Source organism: Callorhinus ursinus, unplaced genomic scaffold (assembly GCF_003265705.2).
Source record: "Callorhinus ursinus isolate GAN/ISIS: 27379988/994484 unplaced genomic scaffold, GSC_fseal_2.0 scaffold18, whole genome shotgun sequence".
Classification (NCBI taxonomy): Eukaryota; Metazoa; Chordata; class Mammalia; order Carnivora; family Otariidae; genus Callorhinus; species Callorhinus ursinus.
Window position 1 is genome coordinate 24,360,817 of NW_027397080.1, and position 21,139 is coordinate 24,381,955.

The window sequence follows — 21,139 nt, forward strand, 5'->3', positions numbered from 1 at the left end:
ACTATATATAGAAAATCTTAAAGAATACACCAGAAAACCACTACACCTAATAAATGAATTCAATAAAGTTGCAAGATACAAAATCAATAGACAGACATTCGTGGCATTTCTGTGCACTAATAACGATTCATCAGGGACAGAAAACGAGAAAACGATTCCATTTACAATTGTATCAAAAAGAATAAAACACCTAGGAATAAATTTAACCAAGGAAGTGAAAGACTTGTACATTGAAACTCTAAGACACTGATTAAAGAAATTGAAGAAGGCATGAATAGATGGAAAGACAGTTCATGCCCATGGAGCTAACTGGGAGAATATTATAAAAATGTCCATCCGGGGCACCTGGGTGGCTCAGTCAGTTAAGCGTCTGCCTTCGGCTCAGGTCATGATCCCAGGGTCCTGGGATTGAGCCCCGTGTCGGGCTCCCTCCTCGGCATGGAGCCTGCTTCGTTCTCTCCTCCCCACTCATGCTCTCGCTCGCTAACTCTCCCGCTATCTCTGTCTCTCTCTCTCAAAATAAATAAATAAATAAAAATCTTAAAAATTAAATGTCCCTCCTACCCAAAGCAGTCTACAGATTTAATGCAATCCCTATCAAAGTTGCAACGCACACTTCACAGGACTACAACAAATAATTCTAAAATTTGTACAGAACCACAAAAGATCCCAAATAGTCAAAGCAATCTTGAAACAGAAAAACAAAGCTGGAGGTATCATGCTCCCGCATTTCAAACTAGATTATAAAGCTATAGTAATCAAGACAGTACAGTATTGGTACAAAAAGAAACACACAGGTCAACAGAACAGAACCGAGAGCCCAGAAAGAAACCTGCACACATATGAACAATGAATCTATGCCAAAGGAGCCAAGAACACACAATGGAGAAAGGACCGTCTCTTCAATCAATGGTGCTGGGAAAACTAGACAGCCATATGCAAAAGAAAGAAACTGGACCCCTATTTTACACCAGACACAAAAATGAACTCAAAATGGATTAAAGACTTGAATGTAAGACCTGAAACCATCAAATTCCCAGAAGAAAACAGAGGTGGTAAGCTCCCTGGCATGGGTCTTAGTGACATCTTAGTGGATCTGACTCCAAAGGAAAGGGAAACAAAAGTGAAAATAAACAAGGGGGACTAACAAGCTTCTGCACAGCAAAGGAACCCATCATCAAAACAAAAAGGCAACCTGCCGAATGGAAGAGGGGGTTAGTATCCAAGATACATAAACAACTCATACAACTCAACAATAACAACAACAAAAACCCCAAACAACACAACTTAAAAATGGGCAGAGGATCTGAATAGACATGTCTCCAGAGAAGACCTCCAGATGGCCAAGCCGACAGACACATGAGAAGATGCTCAACATTGCCAGTTATCAGGGAAATGCAAATCAAAACCACAGTAAGCTATCACCTCACACCTATTAGAATGGCTAAAATCAAAAACACAAGAAGTAACCGGTGTTGGCGAGGATGTAGAGACGAGAGAACCCTCGTGCACCGCTGGCGGGAATCACACAGGTACAGCCACTGTGGAAACTGGTATGGAGGTTCCTCAAAAAACTAAGAACAGAACTACCCTGTGACCCAGCCATTCCACCTCGGGGTATTTATTCAAAGAATACAACAGTGCTAATTCAAACAGATACGTGCACCCCTATGCTCACTAAAGTAGCATTTACAATAGCCAAGATATGGTAACAACCTAAGTTGTCCAGCAGTAGATGGATGGATAAAGATGTGGTGTATTGATAGCATGGAATGTTCCTCAGCCATAAAAAGAATGACACACATCATCTGCGACATGGATGGACCTAGAAGGAATTTTGCTAAGTGAAATAAGTCAGAGAAAGACAAATACTGCAGTATTTCACTCTTATGTGGAGCCAAAAAAAAACAAAAAAACAAAAAAACAAAAACAAGCAAACAAAATAAAACAAAAACAAACTCACAGATACAGAGAACAGACTAATGCTTACCAGAGGGGAAGCGGGTTTGGGGGCACGGGTGGAAGGGGTGAGGGGTCAGCTGTATGGTGACAGATGGTAACCAGACTTGGTAGCATATACAGATGTCAAATTCTAAAGCTGTACGCTGCAAACTTACGGAATAAAAACAATTCCGGGATTAATCAGGCACTTATTATGTGGAAGGCCTCTCACTTTGACTTTGGGCTTGAATTTTTGAAAAAAGGAAAAAGAAACAGCAGAGCAGACAGACTGGAGTCAGAGGAGAATTCCTGGAGATTAGGAAGAGAACAGGTGCATTCTGTCCCAGGGAGCGGGGCTGGGGTGGGGGAGTGTGAAGGCCCCGCAGGAATGAGCACTGCATGTGTGAGAAACAGAAAGGTGTCAGGGTGGGGCCCGTGGTTTGACGGAGGGAGAGAGGTGGGCAGGGCCGGAGCGCCCCGGGCTGCTGCCGTCCACGTCCATGGTGAAGGCTGACGGCAGTTAAGTGCCCAAGGGGCTAGGCTGGGAAGTGACATGATCAGGTTTGCCTCTGAAGGACGTTCGCTTTGAGAGCGACGTGGAAGGGGCTGGAGGTGTGGGCCTCACACGGGCTCAGGGAGTGAGGAGTGGCCCCAACTCCTCCCGGCTCAGATCACCAAGAAGCTTCCCCCTGAGATAAGGAAACTGGCTGTTCGGGGCTGGGGTATACATGGGGAGCCAAGCCCGTGAGGGCAAGACTGGGGCCCACACAATTGCTTTTTCCGAGCCAGTCCCTGGCGCCTGAGCTCTGCGTGTGGCCCAGGCTAATGGGGACAGGAAGCTCAGGGCCCCGGGTTAGGGGAGGGGAGAGGCCGAGCAACATCCTCCCCTCCCCTCAGGCCAGGCTGCTCCCAGGAGGCAGGGTTCTGTGGCACAGCTCGTCCCTCAATGGGGGGACCCTGAGAGCAGAAGCCCTAGCTCCCTCTCAGCCAGGAAGTTCACGCAGGGGAGAGGCATGCTGTCTCCATCAAAGTGGCGGCTCCCCAGCGGCGAGGGGGGAGGGGTCTCATATGAGGTGTGGCACACTCCTGCTCCCTCAGACTTGGGGCTCACACAAGGGGCTGGCAGGGGGTCTCTGCTCCTCTTTCCTCAGCAACCCCCCCACCCCCCCCCACTGAAGGCCCAGGTACTGGAGGCTCAGCCAGTGAGCCTCTGGGATTTAGAGGGAGGCCAAGCCCCTCACAGCCTCCACAAGCTGGGCCCAGTCCACACAATGCAAGGGGAGAGGAGCAACTTCATCCCTCTGTCCCTTCACCCCCAAGTCTGCTGCCCACAGCCCTGGAGCGCTGGCTTTCAGTTCTCCTTAGTCCTTCCTGGGAACCCCGGGCAGCCGGGGTGCTTATCTTCCCGAACCAGCCTATGCTCAAGACAATGTTCCTGAAGGCCCAGCCACAGGCGGAGCACCAGATCCAAACAGGATGCCTCCCGACGGGCCCTGCCGTTAGAGGCCAACAGAGGAGCCACAGATGAGCCACTGAGGCTGGACCCCACTTCCACGGGGCCCACCGTCAAGGAGCCGACCGATGAACAGAGGGGGCAGGCAGCAGGCTTTGTCTGCAGACCTTCCTTCCCCCAACACGGCATGCACACACTTGCAAACAAATGCACACATGCACGCACACCAACAGGAAGGCGTGTGCGTGCTCGCCCCGCTCCTGTGGAAGGGTCGGAAGCCTCCGAGAAAGCCAGAGCGCGCAGGAACCAGGAGGCCTAGGGCCGTGGAAAGCCGCGCCTGAGTCAGAATCCAATTAAAAGAGAAGTTAGCAGTGGAAATCCAGGCTCATTTCTCCAGAGGCATAATGAGTCTGCCCCCAGGCCTGAAGGCCTTTACAGAGGCCTGTGCAAACCCGCCAAGCCCCGTGGCACACGGTGGGAGAAAGGGCAGGAGGTATGAGCAAGGGTGCGGCAGCTTCAGCCCCTCCCTCCTCCCTGATCTCCCAGCTCCCTGGGCGCCCTCCCCAGGCCAGGAGCCCGCTCACGGAGCCGGGTCCTGGGAGTCCTGGCTGGGCCTCCCGGGGACACAGGACAAGCAGGTGGCATGCCGGCAGCATGGGTCCCAGTACTCCTGGGGGGGTGGGGCAGGCGGCAGTGAGGCCCAGTCCTTGCTGCCCACTGGGCTCAGTGCTGGCTTCCCATTTCTCCCCTCTGGACCCCTCCTCTAGCCCCTGGCCGGTCTTGGAGCCCAACAGTGTGGGTCACCTTCCCTCTCAGAGGCCTCTATCCCCCCTGTCTCTGAAGAAGGCCCCCTGCCCAGTGGCCACCAGCACAGTCCTGTCGCTCCTCTGAGCTCCGGGAGGCCCGGCGCCTTCTGCCTACTCGGCCCCCACGGTCCAAGCAGGGCGATTTGCCGGCTGCTCATCCTGCCCCGGGAACTGCGTTAGGATGATATTCTAGACCGTGGTCTGCTAACAGTGACACTCAGACTACAGAGGCCTGCCCCCTGTTTGGGGGAGTCCCCTTTTATCGGAACATGGCCACACCCACATAGAAAAGAACCCATTAAGGCAGCGTGGGAATTCAGCCCACTGACCACACACCCCAGGGCCTTAAGGACAGAAAGATCTGCAAAGTCCTGAACTTGACATAGTAAACTTGGTGTGGGTGGTGGGACGGGCCCAGCAATTCAGACACCATGTGGTGTGGCTGAAGTTCACAGAGGTTATTCTCAGGGGCCAGGGTTTTCACGGCGAGAAGAGTCGAAGACAGAGTGAGAGCAGGTGAGGGTGGAGGTCCACAGTCTCGGATCTGGATCAGAGCTGTCCGTGCAAACCTAAGTTCTTTTTCCTGGCCCTGTGCACTGAAAGGGTCTGGAAGCAATGACAGCTGGCAGCAGGGAGCACCCCAGACTCCATGCCCATAAAAGGGAACCAACCTGGGCACCCCAGAGGAATGGCCCATGAGGGCAGGGGGAACAGCAGGGGAGCCCAGAACTTCTCCCGATGCAGAAGAGCAGGGAAGCACCCCACAAATAATGGGGAAGTAAGTGACCAAGGGACCCAGGAGCCAACACGAAGGGGCTCCTATTGGCCAAATTTGAGATAATTTGAGTATCAAGAGGAGTGATGGTCCTGGATTATAGCACACTGGATTTTAAAAGAGACTATAAATGTGTAGAGGTGGTAGAGGAAGGGGGTTGAGTCAGGGTAAGGAGAAGTCCTCTTGAAATAATGAAAGTTTAGGGTGAAAGTTTGCCAAGGAACAGGATATGCACACATTCTGAAGGAATCCCCTGCAGGTGACCCAGGAATCACAAAGGGAAACCAGTCCCTTTAGGATGGGGACCCCTGAAGGACCCGCCTGAACTGACCGGGGATGGGACCAGCCTGCATTTCCCCCCTCCCTCTGCCATGCCATGAGAAGCCCAACAGCTCCCCCAAGGCAGAATTTGGCTATACACTCAAAGCCCATCCGAGAAAACACCAGCCAATTCCTGGTTGTGAAATTTTTATGAGACCCTGGCTTGGATTTCTCAAAAAAAAAAAAAAGTCAGTATCACGGAGACAAAAAATAAATAAATAAAGGCAGAAGTATTGTTCTAGATTAAAAAGAGACTAAAGGGGCATGAAAACCAAATGCAATGTTCAATCCCAGCTGGATCCTGCCTGGGGTCAGGAGAGAAGCTATGTAAGATATTTGGGGGACGACTAGGGAAAATGCACCTACAGACACAATTCCATGTTGAATCCCCGGGTAGGGTGGTGCTGTGGAGGTTATGCGGGATGGCCATGCCACCCCTCCCTATTTAGGGGGGAAGAGTAATAATGCCTGCAACTGACTTTTAAATGGCGTAGCCAACAAAGGGAGTGTATGTATGATATGGGGGATTACGGCAGAATGCTAACAGTTGGTTAACTAGGTAAAGAATATTTGTGTGTTTATTGTACTATTTTTTCAACTTTACTGTAGTTTGAAATTTTTCTAAATAAAAAGTTGAGGGGGAGACAAAGTTATAAAAAAAAAAAAAAAGCCGGCAGCCAGAGGGAAGGGCCTGGGTCTGACCCCCAGCTCCTGGCTCACCTCTGGCCAAGTCTCTGTCTCTCCTCTCTCACCTGTCAATGGGGCCAGGAGGAGAACCTGCCCTCTGGGGTCCCAGGAGGCTCCACGGGCAGGGCTGGCCACCGCGAGTGCTCTGTGCATGCCACCTGCAGCGAGCAGCTGGTCGGGGAGCTGGGAAGAGACTAGGGGTCCTGCACCGGCCCACTACGGTCTGTCCCCCTCACCTGGCTACAGGCACGTGCACCATTTGCTTCAGGTGAGTGACGCTGCTCCAGATTGTGCTGACGTAGCCCAATCTCCATCGTACAATATTTATGAGCCTCCAGGTGAGGCTTCTGTGCTCGGTTTCTATAAATTCCCAGGGTGAGCAGCTCAGCACTCAAAGTCATTGGAGCTGAGAGGATGCCAAGGAGCCAGGAAGGAGCGCTGGGACATTCGGGCTGACTGGGGGCTGCCAAAGAGATGGCAGAAGGCTGGCACATCTCCAACCTGCTGGGCACCTACTGTGTGCCAGGCCCTCCCCACGCCACAGTATTTCCTCCTCACAGAGACCTTTACAAGAGGGGCCGACCCTAGAAAGGGGAATGTGAGCCCACATGGCCCCATGGGGCAGGGGCAGAGCTGGGCATGGGCCTGACCCCTGGACTCCAAGCTCGGGATGCTCACCCAGGCATCTCCTGCCGGGCACCCCAGCAGAGCGTGGGCATGCAGGGGCTCTCTGTCCCGCTCCTTGCTCGGTCACCAGGGCGGGCTGCCCGCTCCAGAGATCGCCCACGGAGCACGTGCCAGCCCCTCAGCCAGCCCTGCCTCCATGTCACGCCCCAGCCACCTGGGATGAGGGCACCACCGCCATCCTCATCAAACAGGCAGGCTTCGAGAGAGATCCACGGTGCGGGCTCACTCCACCAGCCAGGGGACGGGCTGGGGGCAGAGACGCAGAGGTCCCGCCCCGAGCGGCTGCTCTGGGCAGGTGGGCAGGCGCAGTCTGTGGTTTAAAGGCAATCAGCACAACTCCCTTCCCTTTCTTTATCTATCTTCCTGTTATCAACATTTCACAGCTGAGGAAACAAATAGAGAGGCTGAATGACACTCACAAAGTCACAGTGCAGGAAAAGGGGGGGGAAACGCCAGGATTCCAGCTCAGGGTGACCAGCCGCCCCGGTTTGTGGGGGGAGGCACAGCGGTAGCACCAGAAGCCGGACACCTAGTCCTGGGCCAGCTGGGATGGATGGTCACCCTGGGGGGACTCCACAGCCCATACCCGGCCTCCGAGACACACACAAAGACACCTTTGTGTGGGCTCCATCTGGGGATGACTCCACACACTGCCTTTGGAGTCCGACCTGGTCACGACCCACGGATCACGTGCCAGAAGCAGAGGGGTCCTTCCGGGGCATTTCCCTGGGCAGGGGGCTTTAGATGTGACACCCACCTCCACCTCTCACCAGCAAGTCAGTCAGCACCTCTGGGGTTCAGCTGACTCATCTCTAAAGTGTGGATTACAAGAGTCCCGACCTGGTGCTGGACTCTTCCAGCTCAGGGCCACCATGGGAACCGAAAAGGGACAGATAGATGGGTGGCCCTGCCCGCTCCAAGACTGACAGCCTGCTCCAAACCTTTAATAACCCGTTTTGGAATTAACTGTGAAAGATTTGGCACCTCTGGCACATTTTTCTAGAAAGATGGTCAGCCATTTTGGCCAACATCTCTTTTAAAGAGTCTGCAAACCACCCTTGGCCTCACAAAAGTTAAATATCCCTACACTACACCTGCTTATCACTGAGCACATATGACCTCTCCCCATTGTTTTGGACTCCCCTTGGCCACAACAGTAGAGGTGAGCAGGCTCGGCCAAGGAGGCTGTGCCACCCTCCTGCTGAGGGTGTGAGAGGCGCCAGGAAGGGTCATGTCTCAGTTCCAGGCACAGATCTGCACCCAAGACTGCCAGGCTGGGGTCAGGGGCACCACGGGGATAGGGGAATGATTCCAGGCTTGACCCAGATCCCCAGAGCCCAACTGGATGCTGTCAACAGGATTCAAGCTACAGTCAAGGACGAAACGATGTGAATGTAATTGATCAATTTCCGCCTCTCACCTGCACACATACACACAGGCGCACACACACCTGTTCACACACACAAGCTGTCCTCACCCCCATGCGTCTGCTCATACTGCTCAGGAGCCGCTTCCCACACACGCATTCTCACTGAACCTGCTCCAGCAGGCCTGGTTCCCGTCTGGCCACACTGTCACTCCTCTCCTAGGCTCCCGGGCTAGGTGGAAGGCGTGTCTGCCCCACAGCAGAGCATGGGCACAAGGATAAGGCCCCTGCATCTAGGGCACCTACTCTGGGTCAGGACTCGTGCTGGCCACTGTCTCACCCCACCGCCCTCTCTCCCCAGGTATCCGGGGGAGCCGACGCCTGGCCCTTTGCCTCCGGCCATCCGAGCCAGACACAGTGGACCCCGGGCCCCGGGACCAGGCACTAGGGAAGGAGCTGGAGATCCTGGCTCCACCATCGGATGTCCTACGTGATCCTGACCAAGTCCTGTCCCTGTAAAACAGCTGTGACACATTGTGCTTCACACGCATCCAGCTGCTTAGCCCTGGGGTGGGTTCTGTAATTATCCCCGTTTTACAGGTGGGGAAATGGAGGCACGCGGCAGGGAGCCAGGGGCCGAAGCCAGCCAGCCCAGCTCCCAAGCCCACACTGACCACCATGCGAGCCCACTCAGACATGGCAGCAGGATTGCTCCCTTAGAGCTTCCGGCCCAGCAGACCCTCCCCCAGCCTGGCTGCCAGGCGTGAGATGACCATCCCGTAACGGTTTGAGTGCGCCAGGTGCTGGCCTGAGCCCCTCCCTGTGTGATCTCACTCGATCTGTGATGACACCCGGAGTCTAGTCCGGGGCTCAGGCTCCCAGCCTCCACTGTAGGAAGGCCCAGCCCAGCGCCCGGCCTTCAGGGGTCCATTCATGGCTCTGTGTGTCTTTGCCAGCTTCTAGGGGGCTGGGAAGCTGCTCCTTTGGTGTCCGTCCTCCCTCCCCCTGGGGCAGGGCTCAGAGGGGAGAGTGACCACAGAGGAGTGGGGGGACATGGGAGAGCTACATGGATGGGAGGACAGACTGACAGCCAGAGACGCTGGGGGGCAGGGGCTCAGAGGCGGAGGACTGCCACCTGCCGCTGTCGTCTGCCCCCTCCCTCACCTCCAGTCCCCCATCTGTTCTCTCCATAATATCCCCTTCCATCTGCCTTCCCCCCACCACCTCCCTTGGCTTCTCCACGGCTTCACAGAACCTGCTCCCTGAACCGACAGCTTCAAACCACTTGTTTTTACACCATGAAATCCTTTACCAACCTAAATCTTCCAGGACAGGGGGAGACCAAACATGGGATACAGGAAAGCTCTGAGCTCTTCCCGGGTGAGGAGAGAGGGGGCCTGGAGCCCTGTTCCTCAGCCACCCCCAGCCCCACGGGACATCCCTGGAGATAACTCCTCACAACCCCCGGAGCCCTGGAGCAGAGCTGGCCCTGAGCCATGCCTGGCCCCTCGACACCCTCCCCAGGAGGGGGCCCCACAGGATCCCCAAACCCACCCGCAGCCCCTGTCCTTCACAAGCTTCCTGAAAGGAAGTTCTTCTGCAAGTCTAACCTCAATTCTTCCTGCTGCTGGAAAATGCTCACTGTCTGAGCCTCCTGGGAAGTCTCCACAACCTTTAGAAAATCAATGTCTCAAGTTTCATCTGCCAACTTTTCATTTTAAAAAAACAATAAGATAACAACAGCAATGACACACACACACTTAAAAAAATTAAGACAAAACTGTGGACCAGAGATGACTCCCTGCAGTGACATGAGCCCTTCCCCACATGCTCAGGTGGCCCGCACGCTGGGGCTCGGGCACCCCCAGGACTGGGTGAATCTTTCCGCCCTCACGCCAATTTGCATACCATTACCCAGGAAGCCCTGCGCCTAGATTTCGCTTTTGCAAATTCCCACCCGTTTCGTGTCATAAATAAGATAGGAGACAGAAAACTAATACAGCCCAGTGATGCATTATTCATGCCACGTCACACTGTTATGATAGATTTACAACAGCTAAGACATGCAAACTAAGTTTGGGCACTAAACGTGAAAATTAAGGGTGGGGAGGGTGGCTCTACGTGGGGGTGGGCAGGGGGACATCTGGGGGCTGTTGGTGTTCAGGAATCCAGAGAAGTTTCTTTTCGGGCATGCCTGATGACCAAAAGCATCAGTGCCCGTATCAGAGGCCAGCGGCCAGGCGCTGAGCGCATGGCGACCACAGGATGCGCGGAGCCCAAGCCAGGTGGGATTATTGACAGCACTTGCTCTGGGAAGCGCCCTTCATGTGCTCAGCACTGAGCTCTGAAGCAGGTTAACAGCACGCGCCCTGTCCAAATCTCCCCTCCTTGTCCACCACAGCCAGAGCCCATCGCCCTGGACTCTGTGATGTGTGTTTCCCATCACAGCCCTGCACTGAGCATCTGCTACACATCAGCCTGGACTCAGCACCAGGCATGCAATGGGAGCCAAGCAGGTGTGGTCCTGCCCTACACAGCCTCTGTCTCGTTAATCTGGTAATTGTCCCCAAGACGTCAACATGCAGCTTTGGCCAGTGCTGTGAAGGAGCACGGTGCTGGGGCGGCCGGTCCCAGGGGGGTGACCCAGTGTGTGTGGAGGAGGGGAGGCGGTCCAGACAGACTTCTCCGCCGGTGGGGGAGCTGGGGTCTCATGAGAGAGAGGCTGCCCCAATTTAACCCTCACAACAGCCCTGCAGGACAGGAGCCAGGCCCCGGGCGCAAACACTGATACAACCTGCCCTGCGTTCCGGCACTTTCCAGGTGACCTGTCCCCAGTAAGTTTATTCTTTAATTAAGATGCAACAACCATCCCACAGCCGGCTTCCCCTCCAGCGATCGGTTAAAATGAACTCCATGTGACTGGATTAGACTTTGAAGGTGCTGATCTAGATAATGAACACAAGGATGCAGTGTTGACACAGGCCCTGGTGAGCTACATTATGATTTAACAGGTCTCACGGCTGCTCCGCTGGGATCAAGGAGCCGAACAAGCAGTTGGTGGGCAAGCGTCAAACCCAGAGACACACTGTGGGGGGGTGCTGGCTCCGCAGGGGGCAGGCTTAGCAAGGTCAGGGGTGGCCACCGGGGGCCAAGTGGACCTAAATAGAGATAGCCGGTGGGGGGCAGGGGTGCAGTGAGAGGCCTGTCCCCAGGGAGCCCTCCAAACCGTATCTATGCTTGGCGGGGCTGACTCTGACCCAGCTCACGGTGCTTTCTCCGCTCAGAGCATCTTCCCTGCCTCCTCTCTTCCTGCACTCATCACAGCCACGCACCTGCCCAGTCCGGCTCAGGAGTCCTGACCTCCAGGAACCTCACCAGCTCCTGTCCCTCCTCCAGCTGGATCTGGCACCCCTCGTGCCTCCTCTGGGTTCCCACTGGGCCTGGGCTTGCCCCCCCCCGCAGTCTCCTCACCCTGGGCTGACACTCAGCATCCCAGGTCTGCTCCCCACACTGGCCTCTGAGCTCTCAAGGAGCTGAGACCAGGTCTTACTCATGTCCATCCCTCCAGCACCCCACGCAGAGGGCCTGGGAATCAGGACACCCATCGGTCCATACACCGTGACTACTGACTCAGAGCACCGCTGTGTAAGCCGGACACCAGGGAAAGGAGAATGAACAGGCAGCAATCCTTGGCCCGGAAGACATGCTGGTGAAAAAACCACGTGCATAAACAAATCAGAGCTCCCAGCAGTTACATTTAACAGGACAGAAACCGTGGGGGACAAATGCAGCCCAGGAGACACAGCCTTCTGCCTACCCAGGCAGCTGATTCGGAGATCAAGAGCAGACTTAGGAGTCAGACGCCCATGTTCAGATCCCAGCTCTGCATCCTTCTAGCTAGGGCAAGTCACTTAACCTCTCTGTACCTCTGTTTCCTCATCCATAAAGTGGGAATAATAATAATGCTCATCTCATAAGGTGATTTGAGGCTTAAACATGTTAATTCCTGCAAAGTACTTAAAAGCCATACCCGATCCATGTACGTTGGTTAGTATCATTTTCCTGGGGGTGGTAAAAATCAGGGAAAGCTCCTTGGAGTGAACACAATCCCTAGATTAACTCCTTATGTCTCCACATTTGGGCCAGAGCCCCACTAGGCACACCTTCAGCCACCGGCACACTCCCGGGCCCCCTGGCTCAGAGCACTGAGCAGTTAGTTCCAAGCACCTCAAATCTCCACCAAGGGTTTTCTCCAGCCTGGGGGAGAATGTGCCACGTCACTGCTAATAAGCAGTGCCCTTCCTCTGAAGTAAAGCGTTCTGCAGAGAAGTGTGCTGAGCCCTGGGACGGCAGCCCTGCTCCCCCAGGCCCAGCCGGCCATGAGCCCTGCAGGCCCCACGGACGGCGTCATTAGGCAGCGGCCAGACCGGGCTGTTTCCAGAGCCCCGGCGCTGAGGTGGGCAGGCTTCCTCTCTATTCCAAGCAGCGGCCAAGCGCAGCTTCATTAAATATGCATGGTGATCACCTCGTTACTGTGCCGAAGGGCTGTGTGTACTGAAGGTGAGCTGCCCACACCGGGCAGCACACAAACTTTTCAATTTTCCTGGCTGCACACGGGGCGCATGCTTCCTCCGACCCACCACCCCTTCCTCTGTCCTGCCTCCCCGCACCCAACGCCCTCCTGATGCCCTCCGGGGTGTGCAAAGCAGGTAAAAAGCCATATTGATCCCCTTCTTGAGAGCAGCTGGTCCAGAACTAATCTTAAATCATCGCAGCCTCGAGCTGGAGCCTGGTGGCTGCTCAACCCCAGGGACGGTGGGGTCAGAGCTGGGCTTCGGGGCCTGGGCAGGAGTGCACTGCGGCTGGCAAGCGGCAAAATCGGGTAAAAGAGAGCCCGGGCCCGGCTCCATCCCTGTCCCGCCTTTCGTCCATTTGTCTCACGATCCCCTTCCTGCCAGCAAAGCCAGGATGGCAGACCCGCGACACGGAAGCACACCCCACACCCACAAGCAACACCAACTCAAAGGGAGCTTGAATCTCCAAATAAGCCCTATATAAGGACTTAAGTGAGGCAAATAGTCACAACGATAACCAATGTTCTTTGAGCACTTGCTATGTGCCGGGCCCTGCGTGAAACAGCCCTTCCACACGTAAGTATTCTCATTCAACCCTCTACAGAGTCCTATCAGCATCGCATTCTCCAGGTGATGCCACTGAGGCCCAGGAGGGCTGGGCGCCTTGTCCAAGGGTGCAGAGCTTGACAGGACAGAGCCAGGGCCATCTAAAGCAGCCAGCCAGCCAACCACACACCTCCGAGGGACTGGGGTGCCCAGGGAACCCAAGGGGGGCATGGCCAGGACAGAGATGGGGGCCACTGCCCTGGGTGATGCCTCTCAATCGGCCCCTCCAGAAAGTCTCAGGGCCCTGGGCGGGGGACAGGGGGGCCCAGCTTTCACCAGGGCTCAGGCCCTGTGGCCCACACCTCCTCCCCAACAACCATCAGCCGCTGCCTCCCAAGTGGTTTCTGGGTCCTCTGAACCCTTCCTGAGAAGAGTCTTCTTTAGAGACACCTCGTAGTTCACAGCCTGCCTCCCAGTGTCCCCAGCTGCCTCCTCCCTCTCCCTCCATCGCCCCTGTTGGCAGGGCTAAGGGCGTCCTTGGGCCAACAGGGCACTCGGTGGGCTTGCTCCTTCCCATCTCACCCGCTCTCTGCTCTTGGCTTCCTCATGTCTCTGGGCTCACTTTTCCCACATGGTTCTCCTGGTCCTATTCTGGAGGTTGCGTCTCTCCATCAGACTGGAAAGCCCCCAAGGGCAGGGGTCTGTCTCCCCCATTTAACTGGAGGCCTCCGAAGGGCAGGTGGTATCGCCCCATCAGATTAGAGGCCCTCCAAGGGCAGGCCTGGGTCTCTCCCATGAGACTGGAAGCCCCCCAAAGGCATTGCTGGGTCTCCCCCATCAGACTGGAGGCCCTCAAGGGCAGGCTGTGTCTCCCTCTTTAGATTAGAGTCCCCCAAGGGCAGGCTGGGTCTCACTCATCAGACTGGAGGCCCCCAAGGGCAGGCTGGGTCTCCCTCTTCAGACTGCAGGCCCCTAAGGGCAAGGCTGGGTCTCCCTCATCAGACTGGAAGCCCCAAAGGGCAGGGCTGGGTCTCCCCCATCAGTCTGGAGGCTGCCATGTGCAGGACTGGGACCCCTCCCCGCTTCCCCAGCTGCCCTCAACTGGGCCCCAGTGCTCAGCTGCTGGCTGAGTGCCCCTCACCACGGCTCCCCACATGAGTTGGAGCCTGCACAGGGTTCGAGCAGGAGAAAGCCAACAGGGCACCCAGGCTTGGCGTAAGGACAACGCAGGGACACCGGGGGAGGGGGTGCAGGGGGTAGGCCGAGGAATCGGATGGGCCCTGTCCTTCCTCCTACCAAGTGGCTTGAGACCCAGGAGTTTCAGGGACCCCAAGGGCCCTGGGGGAACCAGCTCCCCCTGCTCTCCTTCCTCTCAGAAGGTGGAGGAGGTGAGAGGCCCTTGGGGCAGGTGGGGGGTGGTAGCAGGCAAGCCCCCCAAAGCAAACCAGGGGCTGGGAAGGGGGTCTGTGGCTATAGCTGCTCAGGGCTCCCCTCCCCACTCTGGCTTCCCCCCAGGAGAAAGAAGACCAGAGGGGGAAGCAGTAGCCTCCTTCCTGTTGAGGCCCCCCGGGCCCCTCCCCAGATCCCCCACCTGGCCCAGCCCAGCGGCACCAGTGAGGTCACTGGTCCTCAACAGGATGTTCCCAGCGCTCGGCCTGGGACTGGGGCCCAGGAGTCACCTTCAACCCCCAACACCCTTTTCCTCTAAAGGATGATGAGAACTCAAAGCCTAAACCCCCCGGTTCTGCCCAGAGCACTGCCCCCCACCCCTGGCTGGCGGGCTGGGGTGTAATCCCTCCTCCTCCCTTCCCAGCACCGGGAGGGGCCTCTAATCAAATGACCAGGACTGTGGCTCCCAAGCATTATCTCAGTGAGCAAGAGGACCCCAGGAAGGGACACTGAGCCCCCTTTCACCAGTGGGAAACGAGGTTTCACAGATGGGGCCCTAACAAGGCACCAGCAGGTGAGCGGCACTGGGACGCAGAGCCGGGTGCACACAGCTCCAGAGACTGCCCCTCAGGTTCCAACAAAAACAGAAAGTGAGCACCATGACGCTGAGACTCAAGCCAGGGTCCCAGGGTGTGCCCACAGCTCCCTGGGCCTCAGTTTCCCCACCTGATCCAGCCCTCAACACCTGTGATCTTACAATGGCAGGACTCCCTCGGTGCGCTTGCCTGGCTATTATGTAGCCAATTTACAGCCCATTTATAGAGATGAGCCAGTGGGCAAATGGCAATCGCCCCCTCACAGAAGCTCACCTGGGGCACCTGTCTGTCCCGACCCTGAGCCTATACCCAAACCTCTACTCTGGGCCTGATTACCAAGGCCCCACTCCAAGCTGACAATCCAAACAAATCAAACGATGACAAACATCACCAATATATCATTGGGGAGTCACGCCTGAGTCCACACCTGTGGCCCGGGGACCAGGCCTTCATCCTGGCGGCCAGGGCGCAGGGGGTGCTCAGCCCACAACATGGCAAGGAGGACCATGCAGCCTCCACCTCCACAGTTTAAAGAGCCCAGGGGTGCCCAGGTGGCTCAGTCGGCTAAACGTCCGACTCTTGATTTCGGCTCAGGTCATGATCTCAGGGTCGTGAGATCGAGCCCCGCATCGGTCTCCATGCTCAGTGGCGAGTCTGCTTGAAGATTTTCCTCTCTCCCTCTGCCTGCTCTCATTCCCTCTCCCTCCCTCTTTCTCAAATAAATAAATAAATCTTTAAAAAAATTAATTAAATAGAGCCCAGCCTCCAGGATGGCTGCATCCACCCGCCTCCCCTCAGCACAGCCGGGTCCTGGGTACGGTGTGAGGCAGGGCTCCCAATTCCTGCTCCACAGGCAGCAAGAGACACAGCCCATGGGCCAGATCACGGCTCAGCCCCAAGGTCAGGACCCTTCCCCTCCAGGCAGCCCCAGGGAGGCATGCTGGGGCAGAGGGCAGGGCCCAGCAGTGATTGGCAGCCCACTGTGCTTCTCAACAAACTCTCACAGATCCCTGAGACACAGCTGGGGCTGAGCACGGTGCCAGGTAGACACGAGAAGGGCCCACAAGGATGCACCCAGCAGATGGCCCAGAGGCCGGCAGCCTTGAGCCACAAGGTAGGGCCGGTACCTGAGTCTGCAAGCTAGTGGCATCCACCACGGTGACCCGAGGTCCGCAGCTGGCCCACAAGGCGTCCTCCAGGCTCAGCAGGGTACGGACTGGACCTGGCCCCACAGTCAGGCACACGGGAGGGCTCTCCAGGTCCCAGGGGACACCTCCTGCAGGGAGAGGAAAGAAGCAGCTCAGGAGGGAGGTAGGGCGGGAATGGGACACAGGTCAGGGGCTCAGGGCTCCTCAAGCCTTGGGAACTGCCGGGAAGCCTCAGCAGTGGGCCCACCCGGGCCCCACAACACCCTCCCGCCCTTCTCTCTGGCCCTTCTCCCTCCTCCAAAGGGGCAGGGCCGTTCCCATCCGCCTCCATTACGCCCCACCCCCTCTGGGGGCTGTACCCCCCGATTCACCCTCCTTCCCTCCTCTATCCCCCATCTCTTTCCCGCGTGGGCTCCCCCCTCAACACACACACACTTAGTAAGCACCAACCCCGGGCCGGGCCAGGTACTGGGTACTGGAAGGACAGGAATGAGTCTGATACAGACCCTGGCCTCCAAGAAAACCCTGCCAGCTGGACAGGACAGGGGGTTGTCAGCAGCCCCCGCACCGGTGCCACGCAGAGCTGAGCAGGTGAGCACAGGGGGGCCTCGAGGAGCGCTGAGACAGATGGAAAACTCGGCCCAGGGGTAATCCAGAGAGGCTTCCCAGGAGATGTGGCGTCCGCACGGCCCTGCTGAGGCAGCTCAACATGGTGGAACGTGCCCTGCGCTGGCCCTCATTCTGCTAGAAACTCAATTAGGACCTTGAGCACATCTTTCCCCCTTCTCGAGGCCTCAGTCTCCCTATCTGTAAAATGAGGAAACCACCCAGACCGTCTCTGAAGATTTTGACTAGATGTTTCTGGCAGACTCTGGCCAGCTCAGAGATCTCCCGCCTCCAGGGCACTCTGTCACCTTTACCAAGATTTCTGATGACCTTCTTCCTCCAGAGGCACCACCACCTCCAGGGGCAGAAGAGGAAGCCTGAGAGGCGATTGGCGCCCAGTCTACCACCCCTGAAGACAGAACAACACCAAGGGACCTGGCCTGGCTCTGAACAAAATTCTCGCCTGCCCACCCTGGGATGCTCAGCCCCCCCCAAAAACGTGCCCAGAATGTTCCCTGGCACGTGAGCAGCGCCCATGGAGACTGGGGTTTCTCTGAGGTCACACAGAACCCCAGTGGCCACCCTGTCCTGCCCGCATGCCAGGTGAGAAGGGGGGTTGAGAGGGAACAGGGGGCATACTCCAGAGACAGGCAGCAGTGGCTGGGGCCTGGGAGGGGGACAGAGCCTGCTGCTGGCTTGTCAGTGCCTGGCAACCCTCACATTCCCCACCAGGCCCCTGGAGGGAGTCTGAAGGACGCCCACTCACAGACCCCCCCCCCATGAGCCAGCCATTGGGCGGGCACAGTGGGGAGCAGCAGACCCCAGAGCTGGAGTGTGGCAGAAGCCAGTGCTTGGGGTGTATGGGGAGGAGCCCTCGGAGCCCCTACCACCCCCCTGCCCCCGGGCTTTCCCTCTTCCTCTACCCTCCACCTGTGAAACAGGTTCTCCCCTCGCCCTTCTGTCCTACTTAATATGCACAGACGCCCAGCTTGGCTAGGAGCCGGGGAGTAGGGTCTTCCCAGCCCGTGAACATGAACATGGGCCAGAATCCTGGCCACAGCCCCCAAACGTCTGCCAGGTCTCGGACCGGCGGCTGTGCCTCGCGGAGCCTCATCTGTCCAATGGCACGAGTGTGCCCACGTGGGGACGCTGAGCATGGGGTCGGCACGTGGCTAGGGCGGCCGATGGCTGTCGCTAGCGTCGCTGAGCGCCGACACGCCAGGCACGCTTTTCGTGAATTACGTCCTTAACTCCTGGCAAGTCTACGTGGAAGATCCTATTCTTATCCCTGTTTTACGCTGAGAAAACAAGACACAGAGTTTAAATAACCAGCCCAGGTGACAGGGCCAGAAAGTATCCGGGGCCCGTTCGCTCCTGTTTGGTGTCATTTGCCACAATTCAGCATCTGCGGGAGCAGGTGTTGACTCCACTTGACTGATGTGACAACAGAGACCCGGAGAGTGAAGCTGCACAAAGCCACCCAAGGGGCGGCCCGCCAAGCAGGATTTGAGCCGTGCTGACCGGCCCCAGCCTCCTTCCCCAACCCCTGCTTTCCTCTCAGCTTCCTGGAGTTTCCAAAGGGCTCTGGGACCAGGATGGGGAGTGACCACAAGGCGTCCAGGCCTCCACTGGGGACCCTGACCCCCACCAGGACTCCAGAACCACAAAACGCCAGGCCTCGGGCGCCCCCCAGTGGCCATAGGTGAGTAGTGCGGGTGTGTGGCTGGAGCTGGAGCCACTCTGGCTGGAGAAGGGGGTTGCTGTGACCTCTCCCAGTGGAGAAGCAGCTGGGGATGCTGGGACCACATCCGAAAACAGGGAGGTGCAGGCTCTGCCCCATGGGCATAGCAGTTTTGACCACCAGAGCCCTTGTACTATCTACCTTGTATTTTTCCATCACAGAGCAGGGTCATGGCTGCCAGGGGTAGGGGCTAGGGTCTGACACCCCTGAGGGTCACATGTGCACTGACCCCTCCTCCCCCTGAGGAGACCCCCTGGAGACACCCCCTGTGTCTCCAGATATCCCCCAAGAAATCTTGACTCCAGGACAGAATGATAAACTGGTAAAATTTAATAATAACAATATTTTTATATCAAAAAGGACAAGGGACAGGTGTCCCAGACTAGAGGACAAAGCTCCAACAGGCTTCCCCTTGCTGGGGCTCGGCTTCTCCAAGTGCACCACGAGGGGCCAGAACTCAAGGTTCCTCCCAGTCCTCACGAGCCATAACCCTAGGACTTTAAAGGCAATCACTCTGAGCTCTGGGTAGGGCTGACCCATGCCCCGCCTTGCCCTGCAGTGGCTCTGGGTAAGCAAGCACATGTCTGGGCATACACGTGCACACTCACACGCACACACCCACCCTGTGTGACAGCCCATCCGTCTGGGCCCAGCACCAGCTCTCACGCCAGACAAAGGGAGATGAAGACCCCGTCTCACTCAGCAAAGGTATCTTTGAGAGGCGGGAGCTCCACACCTCCCCGAGCTGGTGGCCCTCGGGGATGCACACCTGCTGGAGCCAGGAGGCAGGGCACAGAGTGAAAGTCCTCAAGGCTGAGACAGGCCCAAGGGCAGCCCAAGCCCGGTCATAATGATAGGAATGACAGTGACGCTGAGTCTCTCTCCTTCCCGGGCTCCATCTGGGCACCTGTGTACCTCATCACATCTGGCCCTCACAACCATGCTGGGAGGTGGGGCTGTCCTCACGCCCGCTTCACAGGTGAGGAAACAGGTGAGGAGAACTGGAGCAACAGGCCCAATGGCTCACAGCTGGGAGTCCATCCTGGGCAGCCTGGCTCCTCAGTCCCTCCCTTACACATTCCATCATCTGCCTCCTCGAGGGGGTGACCCTGGCCCTCATCCCTAGCATCTAACCAGGGACGTTCCCCTGCCCCCACCCGGGCCTGGTCATGCTCCCATGCCTGCTGAGAGATGGGGCAGCAGAGGGTCCCAGGAGGGCACAGGCAGCCGCCTGGCTTATCTCTGGGTCCTGGTGTCCTGCTCAGTGCTCCCACTTCATGGGCACTGAATACGCAGTGTTCAGTTGTTGAGTTAGTGAAAGGCTGAACAAATGAATGAAGGAATGCAGGTAAGCAGAGGCTCCCAGAGGCAGCAGGCTGACTGCCACGGCCACACGGCTCTTGGCCTTGGACTCCGAGGCCCCTCCAGCTCTGATGTGACGGGACTCCATGAGGCCTGGTGGCCTTGAAGTCCTGTCACCTCTCAGCTGCTGGCTCCACAGCAGTTCCCCGGGACTTGGGCAAGTTCCCAGGTTGGCTCTGCACATCTTAATATTTCTGGTCCTTCCCTTCTGCCACGAGTGAAAGCAGGAATGCCATTTTTACTGGATCTTGGTCTCAGCCAAACTCAGGCAGGACAGTAAACCTATGACTACAAACACTGACTAATCCTTCATCCAGTACTGGCTCTGAGCCCAGGTAAGGGTCTGTGTCCAAATTTTCCTTTTTATAAAGACATCCATTGCACTGAATTAGGGGCCCACCCTACTCTATTGTGACCTCATCTTACTAATTACATCCACAACAACCCTACTTCCAAATAAGGTCACATTCTGAGGTATCAGGAATGAGGACTTGAACCTGTGAATTTTCAGGGGACATCATTCAACCCATAATAGGGGCTTTGGGGTCTAACCTGGTACTTTGTCAGAACCAGAAGGGCCACTGGGGACACCTGGACTCCATACCCTCATTTTCCAGGTGGGAAGGGACTTCTCAAAGTCCCATGAGTGAGCCAGGACCCGAACCCAAGTGTTCTCAAGTGGAATATTCACAATTCCCAGACTCTCCAGGCCACCAGGAGCACCAGAGGGGGTTCCCCCAGCACAGGGCTGGGAAGGGTGGCCCAGGAGCTCTGGGGCTGGCATGGGGCGTAGGTAGGGGAGCGGTTTCTGAGGCCTCAGTGAGTCTGCAGTGGGCCACGCAGCTAGGTCATGTGCCAGGATGATGGTCCCAGACCCAGCCACGTGGAGTCCCCCCCAGCCCCACACTGTGTGGCAGGTCCCGAGAGGCCCCCCTTCCTGCCCAGGCCACCTCCGGAGGACACCACAGAAGGAGGAAGGGGGGCCAGGTGAGGCAAGGCCGCTCCCAGAGGCCTCCTGGGCCAAAGCCAAACTGAAGCCCCAGAGGGTGGGCTCTGGAGAGAAAGAGTGACCCCAGACTCACTTGCCTCGCTGGCTGTGACAGCCTCCCGGCCAGCCTCCCTGCCTCTTCTCCTGTCCACC

The 21,139-nt window shown here is 56.9% G+C and overlaps 1 protein-coding gene across 1 annotated transcript in view; it reads right to left on the minus strand.

The window, feature by feature from the left end:
• ARHGEF10L (Rho guanine nucleotide exchange factor 10 like) overlaps positions 1–21,139 on the minus strand; it is a 106,689-nt gene that overhangs the window by 14,257 nt on the left and 71,293 nt on the right. The window contains 1 exon segment of the mRNA XM_073903280.1: positions 16,269–16,417. Coding sequence (XP_073759381.1) covers positions 16,269–16,417 — 149 coding nt within the window.